The sequence below is a fragment of the Theropithecus gelada genome, chromosome 6 (genome assembly GCF_003255815.1).
Source record: "Theropithecus gelada isolate Dixy chromosome 6, Tgel_1.0, whole genome shotgun sequence".
NCBI lineage: Eukaryota > Metazoa > Chordata > Mammalia > Primates > Cercopithecidae > Theropithecus > Theropithecus gelada.
In genome coordinates this window covers 151,296,332-151,323,736 of record NC_037673.1, presented here as the reverse complement: position 1 = coordinate 151,323,736, position 27,405 = coordinate 151,296,332, and the positions used below count along the sequence as shown (strand labels likewise).

Here is a 27,405-nt window from a genome sequence, read left to right as displayed (position 1 = left end):
AGAGAAGGGGTTTCACCATGTTTGCCAGGATGGTCTCGATCGCCTGACCTTGTGATCCGCCCGCCTCGGCCTCCCAAAGTGCTAGAATTACAGGCGTGAGCCACTGCGCCCAGCTAGAAACCTACTTTAAATCATAGCTCTGATATTTACATGCTGTGTGACTTGTGATAGTTATTTGAATTCTGTGTGCTTCAGTTTCTTCCTTTGTAAAGTGGCAAAACAATACCTACATTTGCAGGATGTTGTGAAGAATTACGTAAAATACTAGCACAGACCTTGCAAATATTAAGTTCCCAGTAAACAGTAACTATTATTAACACCACCTTAAAACATGGCACTAAAACTACATTCTTCATTCTCCTAGAGCCTATTCTCAAAGTGTAGTCCCCTACAACAGAATTACCTGGAAGTGTTTGTTTACAACATAGATTTCTGAAACCAGCCCCTCATAAGACCTAGTGAATTGAATCATTGGGGGTGGGGCCCAGAAGTCTGCATTAACAAGCAAGCATCCTTGATTCTTCTTTTGCATACAAAAGTTTGACAAACATTGGACTAGGGCTGTAGACAAAGAGTGCTTCTTCTTAATGAAGACGTGTATGAATGAGAGGGAAGTAGTGTTGAACACTCTAATTTGAAACTAACAATTTTCTACTAATAAAAGGTTGAGTGCCACCTACTGCCTCATTTTAGAATGCAATGCTGAGATTGGTTCAATTCCTCTCTCAGTAATTGAATTTACCCTGAAAAATAAATCAATCCTAAACAAGATATCCAAACAATATAAAGCACTGTTAGAAGAAGAAATAAAAACAGGCTTTACTTAACCAAAAGAAAATTTTCAAAGTTAAAGGTTTTTGGAGTTTTAGATTCGTATATCTAGTAAACTCCTGTAGTTTCAAGTTACTGCTAAAACAGTAAAGGAAAATATAATTCTTGACTCACTCACCTGTGCCAACAGTGAAAGGAAAAACAGTACCACTGAAAGCCCTAAAATACTGTAATGAAACAACATGCAGCCACTCTAACTTCCCATGTTCCCAAGAGAAAATTAAGTGAAATAAAAACAATTTTCTTACCTCATAACACACTACTCAACTCCAGTATCAAAACAGCCACCTGCAGGACACTAGTTGGAAAGTTAACATTCCCTTTCAAAGTTACTCAAAAAGCCTTTTGAAATATAGTTTGTTACTATGTTTAAAGCTGACTTGCCTTCCCAAGTCGCAAATGCATACAAATATGCCCAGAGGCTCAAAAGAAATGGGTAAAGCCTTATAAATATTCATATACAACTAGCAGTTATACACTGTTTCAATAATTCAATGAGAAATCATAAAAAGCATTTGTCTTCAATTTGTGTTTATTTTTAGAAAATAAATGGCAAAATATATACACTGTGGAGTCTGAATCTCCTCATCATAGAGTGTGAATGATGGTCCGGTTGCGAAGCTGCTGAATATACTCTTTGGCATGGTCAACTGCCGTCTTTGGTGGCTCAGGTGGAGGTGGGGGCCCTTCCACCAGCTTCACAAAATAATGGCAATAAACCCTCTCCATGATCCCAAAGTAACCTCTGCCATGGTAGCGGATGCGTTTCAGGCACTGGCCTCGTCCTGAGGTAGACTCAGCTAAACGGGAAGAAAAAGAGAATTACAGGAAATGAGTGTTATCCACAAGCCTGATCAGCTGAGCAATTTCTGTCCTTTCCTTGACTGGATTCTGAGATTACATGGGCTCACTGGTTGGCTACAGCAGGCTTGTCTCAAAACAACCATCTCCTGAACATTAAGGACCAGGCACTATTCTAGTGTTGGAGAGGTAAGAGTGCACAAGACTGGCAAGGCCCCTGCCTCCAAGCAGTTTACATTCTGGAGAAGAAAAATGTAAAATAAAATAATTTCAGTTAGTGACAAGTGCTGTGAATAAATCAGAACCAGATGACAGACAATGGTGGGGTGTAGGGGACTTCAGACTGGTAGTGTCAAGAGGCATCCCTGAGAAAGAGACATTTGATCTAAGGCCAGAATGAATCATCTATGCGAATATCTAGGGGCAGGGTACTCCAAGCAGAGGAAAAAGCAAGTGCAAAGGCCCAATGGTGGGAACGTACTTGGCTTGTTTTAGGAAAAGAAAGAAGACGAGCATGCTGAAGCATAGTAAGCAAGGGGAAGAGGGGCACAAACAAGGGAAAGAGATTAGAGATAAAGCCAGGTCAACATTACACAGGGCGCTGTAGGCTCTGGCAAGGAGTTTTTATTTTATTCTAATTGTGATGAGAAGCCACTGGAGTCAATGGCTCCCAAATGCTGGTTCTCTGACAAGCTACATCAGACTAACCTAGGGAATGTAATTAAAATGCAGATGCTGAGACTTCACCTCTGTGGATTCTAATTCAGTATATTTGGGGTGAGCCTTGGAAATTACATCCTGGGTAAACACCCATACCACAACTCTCCCCAGAAATTCTGATTCACAGCCAGTTTTAAGAACTCTGGCACAAATGCCCCCTCAGCTCCCCTTCCCACTTCTGTATATCAAAATTTGACCTTGAAAGTTTAAAGAAATCTTTTAAATAGTATGTAAGGGCCAGGCACAGTGGCTCATGCCTGTAATCTCAGCACTTTGGGAGGCCAAGGCGGACAGATCACCACAAGGTCAGGAGTTCGACCTTGGCCAACGTAGTGAAACCCCGTCTCTATTAAAAATACAAAAAATTAGCCAGGTATGGTGGTGGGCACCTGTAATCCTAGCTACTCAGGAGGATGAGGCAGGAGAATTGCTTGAACCCAGGAGGCGGAGGTTGCAGCGAGCCAAGATCCACCACTGCATATCAGCCCGGGCAACAGTGCAAGACTCCGTCTCAAAAAAAAAAAAAAAAAAGAAAGAAATTACTTAAGAAGAATTGTTCACCTGTTCACTCACAGTAACTCAAAGTAGTAGCCAATCACCTTCTACAATTTTCTGAATGTATTTAGTCAGCTACTTGTTTAGTTAATAAGCCTTTTAAAAAGGTAAAATCTACAGAATACATATTAAATTATCCATTTCAACACTCATCATTCATATACACTTACTGTGACAAAACTTTATAAATATAGGGACTATACCAAAGTATGCACTTGACAACTCTCTAACTACAACGTCCTCTAGTGAAGTGGGTTTCAGCAGAAGCCTGCTAGCTTTGCCAAAGCGAAAGCCAAGAATGAAAGTGAAAACTGCCTAGGATCTAAGTGAGATAGGGAAAGACCTACTGCCCTTTTATTAACTTCATTTAGTGGGCACTGAAAAAGTGAGTTTACAAATTTCCAGAGACAGCAGCATTACACAAATCACTTTATAAGAAAACACCATCACAGTGCGTCCCCTGGATCAACCTGACTAGCAGAAACCTACAAATAAGAACAGTGAGACCAGAAAACTTCTAAAAAGCATTTGACAAATGTGATAGCTGCTTCTATCCCAAATCACTTCTCTATCCAGCTTGAGCACCAATTTCCAAATATTCAGTGGATCACTAGATCACAATGATCAATCCCATCAGGGTCTACATCGGCTCCCATTTCCCTTCTATCTCCCCAAAACACAAACTTACAGAGATCTGCACAAAAGCAGAAGCTCAATGCCTGCTAAATGTCAGTCATGATTCCATCTTAAAGCCATAAAAGATCACCTGCATATCTTAAAGCCATGATGCCATCATTTCTTTATGTCAAAACAAAAACATTAATTTTTCTAAAACATCCTAAGATTCTTTAATACACTGTAATGAAAATACCCAACACAGCCACCCTGAGGTGTAAATGAAATCGGGACTTAGAGCACAGCTGCCAAACTGTATTCTGGTTCCTCTCCTCCACTCTCCTCCACTAAGTCCATATTTAGGGGTTTCAAACTGCTTTTTTGTATATGGAACCATTTCAAGTAAAATGAAACAATATGTAGAAGCCTGATGTATAAAACACTGTAATGCTGATCTGTTCTTATTGAAACATGGGTCAAGGAAGACCCAAAACTGTGCCATTCATTCACTCAACAAACATTTTTTAGTTCCTACTGGGTACCAGACTCTGTCCTGGGCTCCAAGGATATAGTGTGACCAAAATATCAAGGGTCCCACTCCTAGACACCCCACAGAGCACAACTGCAAAACTACCGCTTATCGTTAGTAGTTTTAAAACACCATCTTATTAATGTAAATCTCTTACCCAAACCTCTTTGATATAGTTTGAACCAAATGCACACCCTGCCATGTTCAGTTCTCTGGAATACAGGCCCAGTCTACCCTTCTCATTTTATCTACTTGAGGTCAAACTTCTACTTCCTTCACACTGCTCTCCTCATTGAACTACACTATTACTGCTTATTCCAACCTACGTACCTCTGCATGTATGGCTACCCCACTTTAAAAATCTCCTCTTCTCCTGGACATTCCTCCAGACTCCCAAATGCCTATCTTCAAATGTCAATTTTTTCTAGAAAGTCTCCACAACTATTCTAACCCATATTGATCTTTTCTTGTCTACTCCAACAATACCATTTGTCTGTATTACTCTTTTTGGTCCCAAATTATATGCTGTCTTTATAAGCATCTGTGTTTCATCTGTAAAAGTCACCTCATCAACCAAACTTATACTCTTTTTGTATTGCCCCAAAAGTTCACAATCCATAGGAACAGAAATAATTTTGCAATACATCATCTGCTAATTAATTTCATTTTTTCAATACAGAGGTCTCTGGTAAATCTAATCAAATTCTGAAATAAGTTTCAAAGTTTTTCAAATACATATAATACTAATGGTACACATGGTATTACTATAATTCAGAAGAACATTGTATGCATTCTTCCAAAGAAATACTACTGTCAAAGAACTACAAGTGTTAAATGTTTTAAAATGACACAAAAGATATAACATCACCTATTTAATGTGGATAGTATGCACACAGAAAGTACTCAAATATTTTTTGAATGAAAGAAAACATTAAGATATCTCAAAAGTGAAGACAACCTGTGTTTTTCTATAGATAATGCCCAACAGGTGTAATGAATTTAAAATACTGCCAATATTTTCAGGCCAGGCGCAGTGGCTCACGCCTGTAATCCCAACATCCTGGGAGGCCGAGGCGGGTAGATCACCTGAGGTCAGGAGTGCGAGACCAGCCTGGCCAACATAGTGAAACCTCATCTCTACTAAAAATACAAAAATTAGCTGGGCGTGGTGACGCATCCCTATAGTCCCAGCTACTTGGGAGGCTGAGGCACAAGAATTGCTTGAACCCTGGAGGCAGAGGTTGCAGTGGGCTGAGATCGCACCACTGCACTCTAGCCTGGGTGTAGAGTAAGACTCCGTCTCAAAATAAATAAATACATAAATAAATAAGTATATATACACATAGCAAATATTTCCTATTAGTAGTATTTAGGTAAATACAAATCTTGAAATTGTAACATTAGAAGCCCTCCCCTCCCACCTTCATCACTCTTAGCCAATAAGACTGATGTACAAGGTCAGTCATCACTTTCCCTAAAGTGATTCACTTTAGATGCCATGAATCACTAAGCAGAGACATTTTGTTAGTCCATGTCCACTTGTCAAGGTCTATTCACAGTGTCATTAGTCATCGTTATAAGTTGGAAAGGGAAATGAACTTTCTAAATCTATGGTCATGCAACACCAGGTATTAGCTTTAGACCAATGACAGGCATTTGAAAGAATTACCATATAATGAGAACATATGCTATCAAAAAAGCACTTCCTTTAAAATGCCTATACTTATTTCAGGGTACTGAAAGAACCATTGCTGAACCAAAATAGTAGCCAATAAGTAACTAGTCTTTCAAAACTCTAACAGAAGTTTATGGAATGAAATGTCTAGGCCTTTTCTAAGAACACGGTAAGATAAATCGGTTTCCCACATTTTATGGTTAAGAATCAATAGTTTATGAAACTATTGATTATTATTAAGCTGTTTATTAAATAAACAGCTTCCCAGGCCTCTCCACTGGGGTTTCAAGTCCAGCGGGTCTGTGCCGAGGCCTGGGAATCTGTATTTTAAATAACAACCTCAAGAAGATTCTTAAGAAGCAGCTTGACAAATACAGAGATAAAATGTCTGACATATCATACTTTTCCTGAGGGTACTCATCTCTTTTGATTATGGAATTATGCATCAAAATACTTAGTGAATGAAAAATTTTAAAAATCATAATATAAATCCAAACTTATTAGCCCCACTTAAGTGATCAACACAGAAGTAGATGAAAAGAGAGTACAAGTAAGGCAGAGATTTTTCAGCAGAAATGTGCAAAAGAACTCTGGATTAAAGGGTCAGACAATGTGGCTTATGCCTGTAATCCCAACACTTTGGGAGGCTGAGGCAGCAGGACAGCTTGAAGCCAGGAGTTCAAGACCAGCATAGGCATCTAAGTGAGACCTCTATCTCTACAACAAATTTTAAAATTAGCTAGGTGTGCTGGCACGTGCCTGTAGTCCCAGCTACTCAGGAGGCTGAGGCAGGAGGATGACTTGAGACCAGGCGTTCAAAGCTGCAGTGAGCTGTGATCACACCAATGGACTCCAGCCTGAGTGGCAGAGCAAGTCATCTCCAAAAATAAAGATAAAATAAAGGGCTATTTATCTAGGATTGGTTAAGCATGTTTTTGCTTAATGGCAACAGTGGACCCTGCTCCTTCATTTGGAACAACAGGATTAAGCTCTTTATCCTATCTCTCTTTACTACAATTATTGAAAAGGATTTAAAGACGGTTATTGAAAAAGGCTTAAAGACAAATCGTATTTCATTTGTATCTGAAGTCCATTAGAAAGTCTATCAGCTAAGAATCTCATATTCCTGTGAAACTGCATAAAATTAATTAAATTTGATTTGATATTCTGAGTCAGAGCAGGAAAAATCACCAAGAGGTTTTTAAGCAAATGGTCTTGCTCCTCACCACTTCCAATGATTCCAAGCCCTCTCTAACATTATTTATTCATAATGCTCCCAGAAGAAAATGCTTATGATTAACTACTATGACCCTGCATCTTCTGAGTTGCCATTTTGATTTCCCTCTGCATCTCTGCATGTATCAGAATAAAATTATACAAGATTCAGCTTTCAAATAAAGCATTTCAACTGAAAATCAACTAATTTGAATTTCAGGAGGTGTGGTGGCCAGCATCAATTCCAGGTGAGTTGAACTGAGATTTTAACCTAACCAGCACAGAGGCTATGTGAAAAAGTAGAATTTAGATAAACATTTTTCACTCTAATTGTTGAAAAATTATAAAATACAACTAATTCCCCCTGTAATGATTCAGCCCTTTCTGCTCCATCTGGAGAGTAGCTGTTCCCCATATCTTGAATTTAACATAGCTTTCAGCTAAATAATCCTTAGATATGTAGGTGTGGCAGATTGAGAAAATTTTGCTTCAACATCATCTTTGATTATAAAACTGCTGAGGTTAGGAGTAATTGCTAGGCCGGGCGCGGTGGCTCAAGCCTGTAATCCCAGCACTTTGGGAGGCCGAGACGGGCGGATCACGAGGTCGGGAGATCGAGACCATCCTGGCTAACACGGTGAAACCCCGTCTCTACTAAAAAAATACAAAAAACTAGCCGGGCAAGGTGGCGGGCGCCTGTAGTCCCAGCTACTCGAGAGGCTGAGGCAGGAGAATGGCGTGAACCCGGGAGGCGGAGCTTGCAGTGAGCTGAGATCCGGCCACTGCACTCTAGCCTGGGCGACAGAGCGAGACTCCGTCTCAAAAAAAAAAAAAAAAAGGAGTAATTGCTGCTGTAGTGAGAAAAAAACAGTAACTCCAACCACTGCTCCACTTTCCCATGGTGCTGGGAGGAGGCAAGAGAGCTTTGTAATAAACATTAATCTCCTTCTCGGAAAAGAACTGTGTGAAGGTCTGCAGCAAAACAATTCCTTACATTTGTACAGAACATCATGCTTCCCAAAGCATTTAACTTACATTAATTTAATCTGATGTGGAACAAGCATGTAAAAGCAGAGATAATGCTTCAGGATGTAGTAACAAGGGAACAAACACATCTGGGTCATCTGAGCCTTCCAAGGCCCCTTGGCTTTTACAATTCAACAGATCTTCCATTTTGATAATTGGAAGGTTAAATTACAGGACACCTTTACGGATTAGGTACCTGGCTTGGCACATTATAAATAAACATTTTTTAAATGCACCTGTGATTCTTTACCTCCTTCTGGTTGACAAACAACTTTAAAAATGTGTTATACTATTTGTTATAATATTACAATTAAAGTACCACTCTATGTACCAGTCTTGTTATCTATTATTTAATAATTATTAGCAATTGGTTTTATGATCTCAGTCTCATTACAGAACAGGTAAGAGTAAAACAGTACAGTTATTGTCATTTACACTAAATTAAAATTGACATGCATACGGCTGAAGAATAAGCCATTACTAGCAATTTTCATTGACAAACCAAGTCCTGAGGAGTTAGGTATTAAAGACTGTTGTTAGATAAAAAATATGGCGTTACTACTGGAAGACATTTTCTAATGCTAAGAATATTAAAAATCTTACCTATATATAAATTGGACCTGAATTCCACATTGTGGTCTCTCACTGCCATATCTTGTGCTTCTAAGAGAACCTTAAATAAGAAAAAGAAAAGCATTTAATTGGCTAACCCTGAAGTAAAATGGAATTAAGTTTCTCATCTCTCATGATCTCTGTACTATGACGGCTCATCACATGCTTCCATAGTCAATTTTAAAAAGAGAATATCAAATGATAAGAGTACAAAGGAGACGGGAGCTTTCCTTCCTTAGACCAAGAATTGTAAATGCACAGAACACAGCCCATCCTACTAAGTTTTAAATGACGTGTGTAAGCTATAAAGGAGATAGCGGCGCTTGTAAGCAGTACTCTTGGGAAGGAACATTACGTCTCTGAGTCAGAAACTTGTCAAAAAGTTCCCAAGGCCAGATGCGGTGGCTCACACCTCCGTGATCCCAGCACTTCAGGAGGCCAAGATGGGCAGATCACATGAGGCCAGGAGTTTGGGACCAGCCTGGCCAACATGTCAAAACCCCGTTTCTACTGAAAATACAAAAATCAGCCAGGTGTGGTAGTACATACCTCCAATCCCAGGTACGTGGAAGGCTGAGGCTGGAGGATCACATGAACCCAGGAGGTGGAGGTTGCAGTGAGCCAAGATTGCACCACTGCACTCCAGCCTGGGCAACAGAGACCCTATCTTAAAAAATAAACACAAAGTTCATGAAACTCAATAGCTTAATCTTACTGAGAAGTCTTAGCTGGGATGGTGGCTCATGCCTATAATACCAGCACTTTGGGAGGCTGAGGCAGGAGGATCGCTTGAGGCCAGGAGTTCGAAACCAGCCCATCTCTACAAAAGTAAAAAAATTGCTGGACGTGGTGGTGCACACCTGCAGTTCCAGCTATTTGGGAAGCTGAAGGATGAAAATCCCTTGAGCTCAGGAAGTCAAAGCTGCAGTGAGCTGTGATCGTTCCATTATATTCCAGCCCTGGGCAATGGAGTGAAACTCTGCCTCCAAAAAAACAATAATCTAATTAAAAACTAGAATAAAATAAAAATTCTTAAACTTTGGATGCAGAGTAACCTTTAACATCAGACAAGTAGAGAAAATCATACTTGATATAGTAATTTCCTTGAAGAGGTTATCAAATTTACTCTCCATGGATATCGAATTAACTTCCTCCAGAACACATTTTTGTAAAAATACAAGAACACATTTTTGTAAAAATATGACAATTGGGCCAGGCGCAATGGCTCTCCCCTGTAATCCCAGCACTTTGGGAGGCCGAGGTGGGCAGATCATGAGGTCAAGAGATCGAGACCATCCTGGCCAACATGGTGAAATCCCTTCTCTACTAAATATTCAAAAATATTAGCCAGGCATAGTGGCGCACATCTGTAGTCCCAGCTACTCAGGAGGCTGAGGCAGGAGAATCACTTGAACCCAGGAGGTGCAGGTTACAGTGAGCCAAGATTTCGCCACTGTACTTCAGCCTGGGTGACAGGGCAAGACTCTGTCTCAAAAAAAAAAAAAAAAAAAAAAAAGACAATTGTCAGAAATAACAGAAACCAGATCAAAATTTTATGCCTTAAAAGATAAAGAATGTAGTACATGGCTGGGTACACAACAAATACTTGTAAATGCATTCTGCATTGAATTAAATATAGCAAAATCATAGCATTACAAAGGAACCTTTTAAAAGTCTGAATCTATCAATCTCAACTATTTAACTATTACCACTAAACTGAAAGGTATGAACTGACTTTTGGTAAGAATTAACTGAATATATAGAAAATAATGTTGATATCCCCAGATGGTAAGGCACAATAATCAATACAACTTTTTGTAACAAGACTATTAAAAAAGAAAAATAGGCCAGATGCAGTGGCTCACACCTGTAATCACAGCACTTTGGGAGGCCGAGGTGGGCGGATCGCCTGAGGTCAGGAGTTCGAGACCAGCCTGGCCAATATGGTGAAATCCCATCTCTGCTAAAAATACAAAAGTATTACCTGGGTATGGTGGCGCACATGTATAGTCCCAGCTACTAGGGAGGCTGAGGCAGAAGAATCACTTGAACCCAGGAGGCAGAGATTGCAGTGAGCCGAGACCGCGCCACTGCACTCCAGCCTGTCCGACAGAGCTAGACTCCATCTCAAAAAAAAAAAAAAAAGAAAAATATATATGTAATAAAAAAAGAATATTCATGTTCCTAGAATGAGTCACCACAATTACCGTCAGCACATTTGTATCTAGTGAATTAGCTACATTTAGAGTTGGAAGGATCTTTAGGAGCCATCTAATCCAATCCCACATAGTTTAGGTGAGAAAAATAGAAACTGACTGGTTAAGTGTCTTGCCCACAGTCACAAGAAAAAGATCAGAGAAAATACTAGCGTCCAAGGCTCTTGAGTTCCAGTCCAGGGCTCTTTCCATTAAGTTACAAAATTATGTAGTTATAAAAATTCTCCTTTATAGGAAAAAAAAAAAACTTTGAAAAAATACACCTTGAAGTTCAGCCTTGCTCCAAGAAATAAATAATATATATACAAACACAGATACATGCACACAAATATACACGTATATGTATACACATATATGCACCAAGCCCCAAATCATTAAAAATTAAGGTTCATCACATCATAAGCAGTAAAAAACGGATAAATATCTGGTGGAAATAAAAGCATCTCAGGAAATAAACACCTAAAGCACACAACATTCCTAAGCATACATACATTTAATAAACTGAGCACCTTAAATCTGTATTATACAGAGTATACATTTACAACAGAAAATGTATTCATAATTTAGGCTAAGCTTACTAATAATTGCAAAACAGCTGCATTCCCCAGTTCCCCATTCCCTACCACACCCAAACTAATTAAAGTTTACCTCTTTAATTATTTTGGCCCCTTTTTTGTCACTGAATTCCAAGTGAGCCAAAGCCTGGTCAATAGACATTCCTCGTATCTAGAATTAAAGGGTGAGAGACAAAAGAAAATAAATTAGTTTACAAAGTCAATGTTTCCTTTTTAATGAAAGCCTTACATGATTTGAGTAACTTCTAAAATCAGTGAATTGAACCCAAGCAAAAGAGAAGAAAACAAGTTTGAGAGGAGATACTATTCTCTAAATGATACTAAATGATACAAGTTTGAGAGCAGACACTATTCTCTAAAATGAAACAAACATTTTAACCATAAAACTGAGACTGTAATAGCTTCAATAACATTAAAGGACAGCAAACATGACAGAGACCACAGGTTGGTAACGACTACGCTAGGCATTCAAGGCATCTCCTTCTCCTATAGGATAAATGTTATGTGTACATCTGATGATTCTGTCTCCCCTCATCTATGAATTTCATTTCCTAGGGGAAAAAACATAAAACCAACTGTTTTAAAACAGGTTGAATCAAGTTTACAGATAAATAAGTAGGTTCCCTGGATTCTCTGGTTATAGCCAAATTCCTGATGCCTTTTAGTATCTATCTATCCAATGTGATTTAGTTTCTCAGAAAAAGGTGAAAATTAAGGAAAATCACACATCTCTGAACAATCATTCTTTTGGTTACCTACCAATTGTATCATATTCCTCACAAATCTTTTTTATTTTTCAAATCCTGGGATGAGGGTTGGGGAGGGGAACTCATAGCTTCTTTCCTAAATTATTATATGGTAATAGTCATTGTAGCTTACCAATTTTGCCAAATACCACATCTTGTCTTTGCTATATTTTATTTGTCTTCGACAGTGGTAGATTTCCTTACAAATAGGAAAACAAAGGACAGAAAGAACATTTTAGCAGGTTTATCACAAAATGGCAATAACATATACTGTTATTAAAGTTTTTACTTTCTAGGCCTAAAGAAAATGCTGTCATAAGAAATAGAAACATTACTAAGAATTTAAAGATTATTTCCCTCTACATAAAGTTGTATTTTTCCAAAGTCTCACTATGTTAAAAGATTACTAAGGGAGAAATAGAAACTATACAATGGCTGGTTTGTGTCATCACTTGCAACATTTCTATAAAAAGAAATACTAAAAGATTTAAATTAAAGTATCTTGAAAACATTTAGCTGATTAAAAGAACAAAAGAAAAAGTACAAGAAGAAAAAGTTCAGTATTGATGAGGAGAAAAATGGCAAAATGGACAAAATAAGTGTTTTCATGTGAAAAGCCAATATTCTAGGTGTTTGGTCAACAGCATAGGTTCTAGAATCAGACTGACTGGATTTGAATCCTAACTCTGTCATTTACTAGCTACATAATCTTGAGCAAGCTACTTAACCTCTCTCTAATTTTCCTCTTCCGTAAAATAAATAAAATGATAATTAGAGGGAAATAAAATAACCTATTCCAAGAAACCATTTTATAGTGCCTGGCACATGGTAACTTCTCAGTAAATGTTAGCTTTTATTATCTTCTATTTAAAGTGGTAGGTATGTCCTGTTTAATTACAATGTATAGTTCAAAAAGCACATTCCGCTCATTATTTCATTTAGTCTAACTCTATGAGTTGAGAGACGAAACATTTTACATAAACTGAAAATCAGAGAAATCAAGTGACTTAAGACCACAGGTTTGCAAGAGACAAAGTTGGAATTCAAAGAACAGAAAAAGTATAATACACCTGATACAATGTCTAGCACATCTACTTTCAAAAGTTCTTCTATTGACTCTAAAACCCACTTTCTTTCCACTACTATACCAAACTGCCACTTTAAAAAAAAAAATGAGAAAACATGTGTTATGGGAAACTGTAGCAAGGAGGTCTCAAAACTTTCTAACATTCTGACTCCTGCTGGACATTTTCAAATGCCTTAGAAAGAGCAGTTTTCTCAAGTGGCCATCTTTTAATACGTGGCAGATTTCAGCTGCAATAGAAGCAGACAGCCTGAAACTATAGCAATAGCCTAATTACATTTCAGCAATAAAGTGTCCTGGGGAGACAGGGAGAGGAAAGAACTGTCATGACTGATAATAATGATCTGCAAAAATTAATCCACTCAACGAAATCTTTTATATAGAAAAGACCCTTTAATTTGTGCATTCTTGTGGTGGGATACCTTTAAACCTTAATTTTGTATGATTACCCTCAAATTTTACACATATAAAAACTTGTAATCCTGACCAGAGGATGGCAAAAAGGAATGAAGTGTTTACAAGAAAGGCGAAAATGACTCAATCATCCTCTTCCAAAACTGAAAAAAAACCTCAGCATTTACTTTGGACAGGTGAAATGTCTAAGGGCACTTTCTAAAGATAAAGGAGGCAAAGTCTCAGTACGTAAGTATCAAGCAAATAGATAAAGTAACAAAGTTGGAGGTTGGAAGGCCTAGTTATATATCTCTGCCATTAACTGACCTATACAGCAAATTAGATAAAGTGAGGATAGGATACGTAAAATAGTTATTCAAACGAAATAAATGTATGTCTAAATTATAAAATGTCTAAAACAATAACTTTTAAATAAATCAATTTATTTTTAAATGCATACAATAATTCAAATGAGGAAAAAGTGTTACCTAGTAAAAGTTCTGGCCAGGCGCTGTGGCTCATGCCTGTAATCCCAGCACTTTGGGAGGCCGAGGCAGGCAGATCGCTTGAGCCCAGGAGTTTGAGACCAGCCTGGGCAACATGACAAAAACTCATCTCTACCAAAAATACAAAAATCAGCCGGAAGTGGTGGTACGTACCTGTGGTCCCAGCTACTCAGGAGGCTGAGGTGGGAAGATCTCTTCAGCCCAGGAGGTCAAGGCTATAGTGAGCCATGATTGCACAACTGCACTCTAGCCTGGGCAACAGAGTAAGACCCTGTCTCAAAAAAAAAAAGTTCTAGGCCAGCTGCAGTGGCTCACACCTCTAATCCCAACACTTTGGGAGGCCAAGGTGGGTAGATCACTTGATGCTAGGAGTTTGAGACCAGCCTGGACCACATAGAGAAACCCCATCTCTACTAAAAGTACAAAATTAGCTGGGCATGGTGGCACACGCCTGTAACCCCAACTACTTGGGAGGCTGAGGCACAAGAATCGCTTAAGCCCAGAAGGCGGAGGCTGCAGTGAGCCGAGATCATGCTACTGCACTCCAGCTGGGCAACAGAGCTAGACCTTGTCTCAAAAAAAAAAAAAAAAAAAGGTCTTATTAGAGCTTTATGAGATTCCGATTCACATTAATGTATTATTATCAGCATGTTGACTAATTCATAAATTAAAAATATGTCTCATATAGAAATGGTTGTTGGGGGAGTGAAGAAAAAGAGGAAAAATAAGAAATGGTAGCTCAAAGAGTTTTGACACAGTCTCATTATACTTTTCATTTATTTAACATAGCTTTTTTCAAAGACACTGCAAAAGTAAACTCAAGCCCGAATTAACAAGGTGTGACTATCATAAACAAAGCCCTTTAATTTCTCTCTGGCTCATTTTCTTTATATGAAGCCCTATATAAGATAAAATCTACATAAGAATCTATATTCTTTGGAAATTGGTGCTAGCTAAACTACGAAGTTAGTCTTAAAAATATGAGGACTAGCCTAAAACAACTCTACATTGGTAACATTTATTTTAATTTACTGCTACGTGGTTTGTTCGCTATCCCATCCACTATTATTTATTGACTATATATTCTAATGCAAAAGATCAGACTTAGGTAGAATGGTAGATATTACCTGGCCCTCTTTTCAGCTAGAGATAAAACTGATTTTAAGCCGGGCGCGGTGGCTCAAGCCTGTAATCCCAGCACTTTGGGAGGCCGAGACGGGCGGATCACGAGGTCAGGAGATCGAGACCATCCTGGCTAACACGGTGAAACCCCGTCTCTACTAAAAAATACAAAAAAACTAGCCGGGCGAGGTGGCGGGCGCCTGTAGTCCCAGCTACTCGGGAGGCTGAGGCAGGAGAATGGCGTAAACCCGGGAGGCGGAGCTTGCAGTGAGCTGAGATCCGGCCACTGCACTCCAGGCTGGGCGACAGAGCCAGACTCCGTCTCAAAAAAAAAAAAAAAAAAAAAAAAACTGATTTTAATAATGGTTGCAGCTGGCAGATTGGAAATTCTAAGAGACATTGTACATTATAGCACAGTATTATGAACTATATGGCCAGTGAATAAATTATTCCTGGTAAGTTAGGTATTTATGAAGGGTATCGGTATTCCCAGTCATAAAAGGTACAACTGATATACCAATATTAAATTACTAAATACTATTTAAAGTCAGACAATGTTCATATTTCCCAAATGTCATAATTTATCCCCCAAAGGATTACTGAAACAAAATCTGTGCAAAATAGAGAAATTAAGGTTTTCCAAAGTACTTATATCAAATTGAATCAAATGTCTTCCCACAGGCACTTGTATAAGAAGGAAAAACGATACAAAAAAGTTAATCAGAATAGTTTCATTAAATACAACACACAACAAATTACTGAACTGATAGTGTTCATCATTTGCTAGAGTTAAGCAGATGACATACTACCAACTATTTGCGTTTTGCCACTTGGGATATATCCTAAAGTACATTTTTTAGTATTTAAAGATATAAAACAAACAAACACACAACAAAATTGTGCTGTTAGATTCTGGACTTGACAAATACTGTTATAATTTATTTCCAATTAATAACTGATTCCAAAGAGCTCAGGTAAGAAGCAAAAAAAGTTCATTAGTTACAGAAAATTTTTTATTTATGATATTTGTGCAATTATGTAACATTTCATTTAGTAAATTTTGGTTAATTACATAATGGAGACCAGCCTGGCTAACATGGCGAAACCCCGTCTCTATGAAAAATACAAAAATTAGCCGGGCGTCGTGGCAGGCGCCTGTAATCCCAGCTACTCCAGAGGCTGAGGCAGGAGAATCACTTGAACCTGGGAGGTGGAGGTTGCAGTGAGTCAATATCATGCCATTGCACTCCAGCTGGGCGACAGAGCAACACTTTGTCTCAAAAATAATAAAATAAAATAAAACTAACAAAATGGAGTTAATAGCCTAGACTGACAAATCTTTCAAGTTGTGATGTCATGACAAAATATGAAAGTTGAAAAGTTATTTGTTCATTCTGTGCAGATAACGATAAGATTAATCTCCAGTAGGAACCCAATGATTAAGTTCAAACTTTAGGTTCAAATTGCAAAACAAACAAGCAAAAAACAGTGTGTCTATATTCAAATATATAACACTGGAAAATCATATACACAATTTAAACATTGGCCAATAGTTTAAGTCATTCTTGCCAACGCTATATGCTCCATCATTAAGAGCTCCTCAGCAAGCCTCTCAGAGTCAAAAATCAGTATGTCTTAAACTATGAGCTTAGTTTTAGAGTTAAGGTCCCTAATACAGGAAGTTAAGTAAAGACAAATAAGTAAAGAATAACAATCCTTTTCAACTATCAAAGAGATAAATCTAGTACATCTGTGTCAATTAGAGCAAACGGTTGTATAATTTTTTTAAGACAGAATAATAAATCATTACTAATCACTTAAGAGTAAGAACATTACCAGCTTTAAGAAATTAGTTCTACCCACAAACTTACTGCTGGTCTCCGAGGTTCTCCAGGCAGTTGCGGGGGATAGACAATTTTATTCTTCTTCTCCCATTTTCGAGAAATGTCAAGAGAAGCACTTGTGTGGATATATGATTGAGGTAAAACACTGAAATGAAAGAAGCCTATAAAACAACAGACACTTAGGGGACCTTTTTGTAGAGTTTACATATCTTTTGAACCATATCAGCTCCATTTTCATGAAAACAATTTAAGGATCACCTCTAAATATTCTAGAGGTATTCATTAATAGAGACTACTTTTAAAGATAACAAAGAGCCAGTTACAGAGGCTAACAAGAGAGAAAGTAAATGCACATAAGTCAAACCGTTAAAAGATATTAACCCAAGATTTCTTGCCCGGACTGGCCAATAACACTGTCTTCTATAAGTCACCCACTCCTAAGAAAGATTTAGAGAAGACATAATGAGCTCTCTGACCTGACCTGTAAGATTGCCCAACTTTGTTGAGTAACTAAGACAAATGCACAAAACAATTAGAAGACAATATGAAATCACATAACTAAAATATAGCAAACAGCAGAGGATTTCAGAGGTGACTTCAGGTGAATCTTGAACATCCTTATCAATATGGCTTGGCTCCGTGTCCCACCCAAATCTCATCTTCAATTGTAATCCATACATGTTGAGGGAGGGACCTGGTGGGAGGTGATTGGATCGCTGGGCACTTACCCCCATGCTGTTCTCGTGATAGTGAGGGAGTTCTCATGAGATCTGATGGTTTAAAAGTGGCAATTTCCCTGCACTGTCTCTCTCTCCTGCTGCCTTATGAAAAAGTTATCTGCTTCCCCTTCACCTTCCCCCGTGATTCTAAGTCTCCTGAGGCATCCCCAGCCATGCGGAACTGTGAGTCAATTAAATGTCTTTTGTTTATGAGTTACCCGGTCTCAGGTAGTATCTTTATAGCAGTGTGAAATGGACTAATACACTAATTATCAGAGGAATGGGGCAACGACATACATCATCTATGCAGAGGTACAGAGTTGGGAAATAAGAGGAGGTCTGACTGAGTCAGAGAATTTGTTAAGTATTGGAAAATATTGGTAAGGTCACTGAGGCTAGAGTGGTTGTCTTTGAATGCTAAACTAATGGGCTGAGACTTGATGAAGATCCCAAATTCACTATTCCTTGACCTCTTCCCCCACACTTCAATTGCTTTAATAATATACAACTAGTCATTCTCCCTCTCTCATCTTCCCCAGCATCTGCTACTCCCCTATATCACTAAATAAAATCATTCTTGAATGGTGTGCTAGTTTATCTTCGACTTCCCAATGATTTTCATCCTGCCAGAGCTAGTTACCAAGTCTTACAGATGCTTCCCTTGAAATCGTTCTCAAATGCTTTACCTCTTCTCCATTCTAATTGCCACCATCCTATATAGCAATAGCCTCTAGATTGATTTCTCTTCCATCAACTTGCCCAGTTCCAATCCATCTTTCTCTGCTTGAGTACTAAATGAGTTACCCTTCTATAATTCAGAGCTACTCATGTCATCCTCCAGCTTAAAAACCTCTGTTGAAATAAGCAAATGAATAATTATGTAATATTCTAATGCTATCCTTTTTTTTCAGTGTCACTGAGTACTGGGATTCTTGGTATGGAAACAAGCAGAAGAGGGTCAGCCAAAATCCAGTAAGTACTAGATCTCTCCACTGAAAAGGTGTAGAAGCAATGACCAATCTAGTAGCAATTAGCACCCCTACTTCCCAGATTACAGTCTTGAAATATCATTCCCTATTGAAGAAAACCAAAACTTCTGGGAGAAATGGCTGATTGCAGATCTCAAGCAGATAACATACCAAATCAGCCTAGAACATCTTGTCATATCAGAAAGCAAAGAAGCCATCAAAGATTACCAAGGTCATGTCAAAGGCACTCAGGAGCCAACTTGTGGATGCCCAACAAGTCAAAGATGGGACAAGCCAAGCATTAATGAGGACAATAACTATAGTAGTTATTGTCCTTTAAACATGAAATATGTTTAAAGCCATAAGTTCATAATAAAACCAGGAAAAATACAAATTAGTTACCATTAGAAGATGCTAGCGAGCCAACTTGTTATTTTAAAAACTGGTGAATGAAGAAGAAGACAGGACTTTATCCTGTCTTTCCTATACAAACTGTACCATTAAGTTGCCAAGTAGTAGATGAGGAAAAGTTTGACTTGTATAAAGTTAGTAATGAAGGAATAGCAAATTATAATAGCATCATCTTGTAATCCTTAATAAACTAATGGATAAAGGAGGTGTTATGTGCCTCCTGATGGAAGAACACACCACCCACCATTCACAAAGTAATCTTTCCTGCCCAAAATGAAACTGGGGGCTCAAGCCCCTAGATTCAGTATAGGAAACAGAGAAAAGAGAACATGTTATGTAATATCATGGGGATGCACTTGGTAAAATCCAAGGTATGGAAAACGCTACAAAACAACCAATTGTCTCCAACAAATAAATTACAAGAAAAAAAAAGAGAGGGTTGAATAAAAAACTCACAGAGTAAGAGATTTAACAAAAATACCAATTAGTTTCAATGTGTGAACTATTATAATTTAAAAAGTATGACAGTTATGAAGCCATTGGAAGTTTAAATATCAAATGAATATTTAATGCTTTTTAATGAGATAATAGTGAAACATTTATGAAAATGATACAGTGGGGGGAGTGTTTCAAAATATGATGAGGGAGAGTACAGGTTATAAATAAGATTGGCCATAAGTAGTAAGTATTGAAGTTGGGAAACAGACACATGGAGGTTCATCAGACTGTCTACTTTTGCATATGTCTGGGCATATCCAAATAAAAAGTTAACACAGCAAACTTTGGTATTTCCCTACTGCCCCCAATAGGAAGTCCAAACTCTTTAGTAAGACACGGAAGGCCTTTCGTAATCTAGACCCAACCTGCCCTTATGGCCTAGCCACATAGATGTTCATTGTTCTCTGAACAAGCTTTTACTCAAATTGTTTTCTCCTGCCTTATTATCTCCTGAATGAAATGCTTATCCTGTTTTTAGTTCTAGCTCAAACGTCACCTCAATGTGAAACATCACCTAATCCGTTCTCTGATCACGATTCTCACGTTGTCTTAATACTTTGTTCTTGCCGGTCATACAGCAATGACTCGGACCACTGTACTATCATAAGTGGCTATAACAGAATGAGTTACTGTACTAAGTGTACAGATGTTGCACATTTAAAGGGCAAGTCTGACTTTCTTCGTATTCTAGCACCAAGAACAATGTCTGGTACGTGGATACTGAGTAAACATTTAACTCAGACTTATACCCTCAAAGTGGTTGTATATTGGCATATTCTCCTACAAATATGCAACTTGGAAGATTTACTTGGCAAATGAAACCTTTGTTTTTAGTCTTCAAGCCATTTAGACCAAAGACTCAAACAAATCTATTTTTCTAGTGTATCATATTTACCCCAAGTTCACTATCTCCTAGCCTAATATCAAGATTAGTGCCATCAAAATACCTAACAAAATCTGTACCTTTGCCTTCCACATTTAGGTTCCAATGTCTTAACTGAAAAGCACAAAATTAGGATACATGATGTATGAAGGCGTATTTTGCTAATGAAATATAAGCCAGGTGGTGACAGCCGAGGCTACAGAGTCAAGCAGACCTGGGTCTAAATCCTAACTCTAATTTACTAAGTGAATGGCCTGTGGGAAGTCACATAACTTTCTGGGACTCAGTTTTCCCATCGGTAAATAGAGTAATAATAATTACCTCATAGCCTTCTTAAGAAGCTCAAATGTAAGTAAAATACTTAACCTGACACTTAAAAGGGCTCAATAAACTTTAGATATTATTACTTGTAGAATGAGAATAATATCTACTTAATATTATTGATGGATTAATAATTAATATAGTGCATCCTACAATGTCTAACCCATGATAAACACTGATGGCTAGTGTCATTTTTTAAATTAGGCCCTTTGGCCAAGTATGGTGGCTCATGCCTGCAATGCCAGCACCTTGGGAGGCCATGGTAGGAGGACTGTTTGAGGCCAGGAGTTCAAAACCAGCCCGGGCAACACAGCAAGACCTTGCCTCTGTTTTATTTGTTTATTTTGAGACAGAATTTCACTCCCGTCACCCAGGCTGGAGTGCAACGGTGCAATCTCAGCTCACTGCAACCTCCACCTCCTGGGTTCAAACGATTCTCCTGCCTCAGCATCCAGTGTAGCTGGGATTACAGGGGCGCACCACCACACCCAGCTAATTTTTGTATTTTTAGTAGAGATGGGGTTTCACCATGTTGGCCAGGCTGGTCTTGTACTTCTGACCTCAGGTGATCCACCCATCTCAGCCTCCCAAAATGCTAGAATTACAGGTGTGAGCCACCATGCATGTGTGTTTTTTTTTAAAAGGGTATAAAAAATAAAACAAAGTTAGGCCCTTTGAATAGTTAATCTCTCCTGTCCCCACTCCCCAAATCAGTCCTGTGAACTATAAGCTTTAAATACACAATTTCAAAGTTTCTTCTCAAGTTTATAATCATAAACGTTTATGTTTCTATGTAGTTGTAATTAGTGAGTAGGGTACACTATGTTTGTCACCTCTTTGGACCTTAGTTTCTTTGTCTGTGAAAAGAGGAATTGGACTACATCATCCATAGGGCCTCTCCTAACCTTAATTCTATCACTCACCTCATCACCAACAGCATGACAAAAACATGAACCCCTTTGCTACAAACTGATCTGAAAGATATCTTGAGTCAGGCCCATACCTGCTGTGCCCGTCGAGCACAGTACCTTGCGCTCTTCAAATCTTCGATACATATTTGGTGAATTAAATATGTTGCTTCATAAATTAAGCATACTATGAATTAATAATGTCAAAGCTTTCTGAATTCTTATAATACTTTCAGGACTCAAATAATTCATAAACTGAATTATCAAGCAAAGACCAAACTACCATAATCAAATTAAATTAAAGTATTATTCCAAATGGGGTACTTAATTTAGAAGTATAGAATATTAAATCAAAAGTTCCTATGTGCCCTCTCCTGGCCAGTTGCTGGAATAACACTCAATTAAAACAAAATGAATCAACCTTAAAAAAGAAAATACAGACAAAATCAAATTCTAATTCTAATTATCAGTTCCTCATCCGAGAGTGACCTAAGTATCTCTGGTCACTTGCTCTTCTTTGAGACACTTTCTTGAGTTGGGTTCCAGGACACTTGGGGTTTTCTTCTTCCGTCTCTGGCTACTCCCCCACAGTCTCCTTTGTTGTTTCCTTGTCTCCCTCCCTGGTCTGTAAATGTTGGCTGCCTCAGGCAGGAACTAATCTTTGGACTCTTTCTATCTACACTCCCTCCCGTGGTGAAGTCAACCAGCTTTGCAGCTTTAAATATTATCCATGCATTGATGACTCCCAAATTTACATCCATTCCTTGCACTCTACAAACTCATATACCCAATTGTCTACTCATATCTCTGCTTGGATGCTTACTGAACAGCTCAGATTTAACAAACCCAAAACTGAGCCACTAATATTCTCCCCAAACTTGCTCCTCTGGCAGTCTTCCTAGCTCAGTAAATGGTTAACTCTACCCTTCCAATTGCTGAGGTCATAAACTTTGGTGTCACCCTTCTTTCTCACACCTCACATCCAATGCATCAACAAGCTCTGTCAGCTGTGGTTAACATACTGCCAGAATCCAATCATTCACTTACCTTCACGGCCACCCTAATCCAAGCCACCATGATCTCATACCTGAAATATCCAATGGTCTCTGCTTCCATCCTTGCTCCCCATCCCCACCCCAGTCTTTTCTCAACACAGCAGCCAGAAAGAACCACTCATAAACATAAATCAGATCATATTACCCCAATGCTCAAAACCTTACAATAATTTCCCACCTTGCTCAGAATAAAAGCCGAAGTATTTACAGAAAATACTAAGGCTCTATACGATTGATGACTCCCCCTTCCTCTCTGACCTCATCTCCTATCACTGTCCCTCTCCTTTTCGTCATTGTTCCTGACAACACCAGGTATGGTTCCTTGGAGCTGTCGCACTTACTGTTCAATCTGTACAGAATGCTGTTTGCTCAGATGTTAGCACAACATGCTTCCTCATTTCCTTCAAATCTTTACTCAAATACTATCTTTTAGTGAGGCCTTCCCTATCTAAAACTACAAGTTCCTCTCTCAAACACACATACTTCTTATTCCCAATCTCTGCTTTTATTTTCTCACAAGCAGATGTCGCTATCAAATATACTCTATATTTTACTTATTTTGCTTATTTGCCCCCCTTACTATATTGTACACTCCATAATGGCAAGGGATTATTGTCTGTTCCTGTTCCCTGCAAAATCCTCAGTGCTAGAATAGTTCCCAGCTCAGAGCAGGCACTAAATACATATTTGTAGAATCAATGAAAGAATACAGAGACAGGTAAGGTAAGAGGACTGAGTGTAAATAACTATGCCAAAATTTTACACACAGTGGAAGCTGAGGAAAGCTTAAGAGGCTATGCCCCATCTAAAGGGTGGTACAGCTGAACATGGTGGCTCACACCTGTAATCTCAGAGACTAGGGAGCCTGAGGTGGGAAGATCACTTGAGTCCAAGAGTTTGAGACCAGCCTGCACAACATAGTGAGACTCTGTCTCTTAAAGAAATTTTTTTTTGGCTCGGCGCGGTGGCTCACGCCTGTAATCCCAGCACTTTGGGAGCCCGAGGGGGTGGACCATTTGAGTCCAGGAGTTTGAGACCAGCTTAGCCAACATGGTAAAACCCCATTTCTACTAAAAATACAAAACTTAGCCAGGTGTGGCAGCACGCACCTGTAGTCCCAGAAAATATTTTGTTTAGATCCTCACTTTGACATTTAACTGTGTAACCTTCAGTAAGTCACAAAACTTCTCAAATATATGCATCAGTAAAATAGGAGGCTTGGAATTCAAAAACTGAAAACTGTCAAATCAGCTAACAAATAGAGCCTACAGAGTAATCCCAGCACTTTGGGAGAATGAGGTGGGAGATAATTTGAGCCCAGGAGTTTCAGACCAGCCAGGCAATAAAACAGGACTTCGTCTCCACTAAAACTCAAAAAAAACAGGTGTAGTGGCGCACGCCTGTGATCCCAGCTACTTGGGAGGCTGAGGTGGGAAGATGGCTTGAATTGAGGCTGCAGTGAGTGAGCTATGATCATGACACCACACTCCAGCCTGGGTGACACAGCAAGACGTTGTCTTTAAAAAAAAAAAAAAAAAAAAGAATTTTTTTTGAAAAGTATATATATATATATATCCTGCAGAAACGTTTTATTTGGTCAGCAGCACTTTTCTTAACCTAATTCAATGTTTTTAGATAAGGAATACACTCTATTCACTGCCACAGGCCCTCCTACTCTCTCATTTTACATAGACAACTTTCCTTAGTTTTTTATTTCTAGTCTGGGGCCTATATGCAATTAAGTTTCCAATCACTGGCCAGGCACCTCATGCCTGTAATCCCTACCTTTGGGAGGCCAAGGCAGGAGGATCACTTGAGCCCAGGAGTTAGAGATCAAGCCTGAGCTACAGCAAGACCCTAAAAAATTAGCCAGGTGTGGTGGCATGCACCTGTAGTTCTAGCTACTCAGGAAGCTGAGATGGGAGCCCAGGAGCTTGAGGCTGCAGTGAGCTATGATCACAGCACTGCACTTCATTCAGCCTGGGCACAGAGCAAGACCCTGTCTCCAAAAAAAAGGAAAAAAAAGTTTCTAATCACTGAATCAGATTATATGCTAAGATTTTATATGGTTATCAGGAACATTATTTGTACCTTTCTACTTAGTTTTCTTATGGTCATTTTCCCCACTAGAAAATCCAAAGTAAGGATTCACAAAATTATGTAATAATTTCAGAATTGCAAATAGCCTTAGAGATTATCTAGTAAAATCCAACACTCTTGTATCATGACATAGAGGAAAAGACTAAAGGCAAACTGCTTAAGTTTCTTGCTGAGAGTTTCTTAATACAAGTTGGTGCAAGACAATTCAAATCAACATCAAAATATTTACCTTGTGTAAGACCTTATGCTGGAGCTCAACAATAAATAAATGTCCCTACCTTTCCAAGATACACAAGATACACAAGCTAGTAAAGGGCACAGACACATATACATGAAGCCATCATACAAGGCACACATACTAAAAAAGGAAGGAAAAATTAATTCCTTTCAGTTTTAGAGAGACCAGAGAAAACTTCCTGAAGGGAAAACATCTAAACAGAGGTTTGAATAATGGGTAGGACTGCTGTTATAGACAAGATGTAAGGGCATAGGAGGAAAAGCCAAGAAGCAAGTGAGTGCACAGTATATTCCAAAAAAGTAAGTAAATCAGCATGGTTGGGGGAAGAGTGATAGAAGATTACCTAGGAAGAGTACAGACAAATCCTAAGAGCTAGTGCTTCCTATTTTCTTCTTTAGCCCACCTCTTCATCCCCCTGGGACCCAAGAACTTAGAAAAAGGTTAAATATGATTGGGAACTCAGTAGTAATTTATAATAATAAACATTAATGGCAACTAGAATTCAGAGTGGGATTATCATGTGCCACAAACATACAAAATACTTCACATGCATTATCTTGTTTGAACTTCATTTTAAAAATCTATTAGAGCTACATGCATGGCATGTGCCTGTAATTCCAGCACCTCAGGAGGCTGACGCAAGAGGATTGTGTCAGCCCTTAGGTTTGAGACCAGCCTGGGCAACATAGCAAGACCTCATCTAAATAAATAAATAAATAAAAATCTTTAAATTTTTAAAAACCTAAGAGGTACTAATATAATGCTTATATCATAAAAGTGATAACTGAAGCTTATTAAGAATAAGTAACTTTTCAAATTCACAGTTAAAAAGCAGATTCATATACAACTCATCCGTCTGCAAAGCCTATGAACTAAACTAAAGTCAATAACAAATGGACAGATCAGAAAATTTACAATCAGATTACCAATTTTCAAATACCGATTTTTTAAAAATTAATTTTTGGGGAGAAACACAGCGACTACTTACCCTAACCTTTAATGAATGCTTTTGTCCTAAGGTTACAGAATGCTCTGGTATAAAGCTTCAAAATTTCCTACAACTGAGTGGCCTTAGGCAAGTTATGTTACGTTTGGGGGCTTCAATTTCCTTGTCTGAAAAACGGGTATAGCGGTACCTACTATGTTACGAGAACGTAGTTAAGGCATATAAACCTTAACTGTTACGAGAATGAGTTAAGGCATATAAACCGCTAAACACAATGTCAGGTAGGACGTAAACCAGGGCTGTCCACAACACGATCCCTGCCCATGTAAGCAAGTAACCAGAGAGGTAACTTGAAAAGTTGAACGCTTCCATATGGAGATGGAATAGTCTAACCTTGTCCAGAAAGATCACAGTAGACGTTCAGAAAACGCATTTACAATGGCCTTTGGGTTATGGGTAATCCTGATATCTGCAAAGTTTATGCAATAAGGTGGCGAAAAAATAGAGTGACAAAGTAGCGGCACGGGCTGTCTCATTCGCCTCAGTAGCCCCAGAGCCTACAGCACAGCTAGGCACGCAGGCGCTCAGTTACCAACTGGCAGAATAGTCAAGATGCCTTGGGCCCTTCTGAAACTCCGAAGCGAGAGACTTACCCCAAGGCGAGCTTCCCCTGCCTCCTCAGGTTCTGTATCCATAACGCACCTGCAACATCAACACAAGCCGTCAATTCAGATTCCATCTCAACTCCCTTCTGTCGCTTAACCACTAAGAAATCCTTACCCAACTGTCCCACGACCGCCGCCGCCATCTTCCGCCCTTCCGCTACGGAAGCCTCAAGAGTTCAAGCGCCTTCTGGACAGCACGCATGCGCAATACTCCGGATTTCCTGTGGGGCTCTCCCACAAGCAGTACCTACACCTGCGGTGCTGTCATGAAGACCGCGAGCACTGGGCCGGTGCTCGAGGTGTGGTCAGGCGAGCCTGGCTTGGGAATGAATGAATTAATAAAGGCCGAAAGCGCGTGGGTTTCCGAAAATTCACCTGGATTCAGAAAAACTGCGAAGCCCCACTCACAAACTCGAAAGGAGTAGGGGAACAGAATACGTGAACAAGCGACCTAATCTGGTGGCCCTCAGTTTTCTTTTCAGAAATGACTAACGCTAGGGCACAAGCTTGTCGTAAAGATAAGTTGAAATCGTGTGAAAGCTATTTTATTTCATTTTATTGAAACAGGGTCTCTCTCTCGCTCAGGCTGGAATGCGGTGGCAACGACCTAGGCTCACTGCAGCCTCTA

The 27,405-nt window shown here is 38.9% G+C and overlaps 1 protein-coding gene across 4 annotated transcripts; it reads right to left on the bottom strand.

The window, feature by feature from the left end:
* Positions 1-1,350: 1,350 nt before the first annotated feature.
* On the bottom strand, positions 1,351-26,953 carry MRPL22 (mitochondrial ribosomal protein L22). Of its 4 annotated transcripts, XM_025387789.1 has the most exons (8): positions 26,893-26,928; positions 26,766-26,814; positions 19,871-19,888; positions 17,093-17,210; positions 12,250-12,315; positions 11,444-11,521; positions 8,571-8,640; positions 1,351-1,631 (listed from the first exon to the last, which is right to left on the bottom strand). In XM_025387789.1, exons 1-8 carry the CDS (start codon positions 26,918-26,920, stop codon positions 1,420-1,422), a joined length of 639 nt encoding a protein of 212 aa, XP_025243574.1. In that variant the 5' UTR covers positions 26,921-26,928; the 3' UTR covers positions 1,351-1,419. The 4 variants fall into 4 exon arrangements, with proteins under 4 accessions (XP_025243574.1, XP_025243573.1, XP_025243575.1 ...); XM_025387788.1 differs by lacking the exon at positions 19,871-19,888 and having other exon boundaries at positions 26,893-26,953; XM_025387790.1 differs by lacking the exons at positions 17,093-17,210; positions 19,871-19,888 and having other exon boundaries at positions 26,893-26,932.
* Positions 26,954-27,405: the final 452 nt, after the last annotated feature.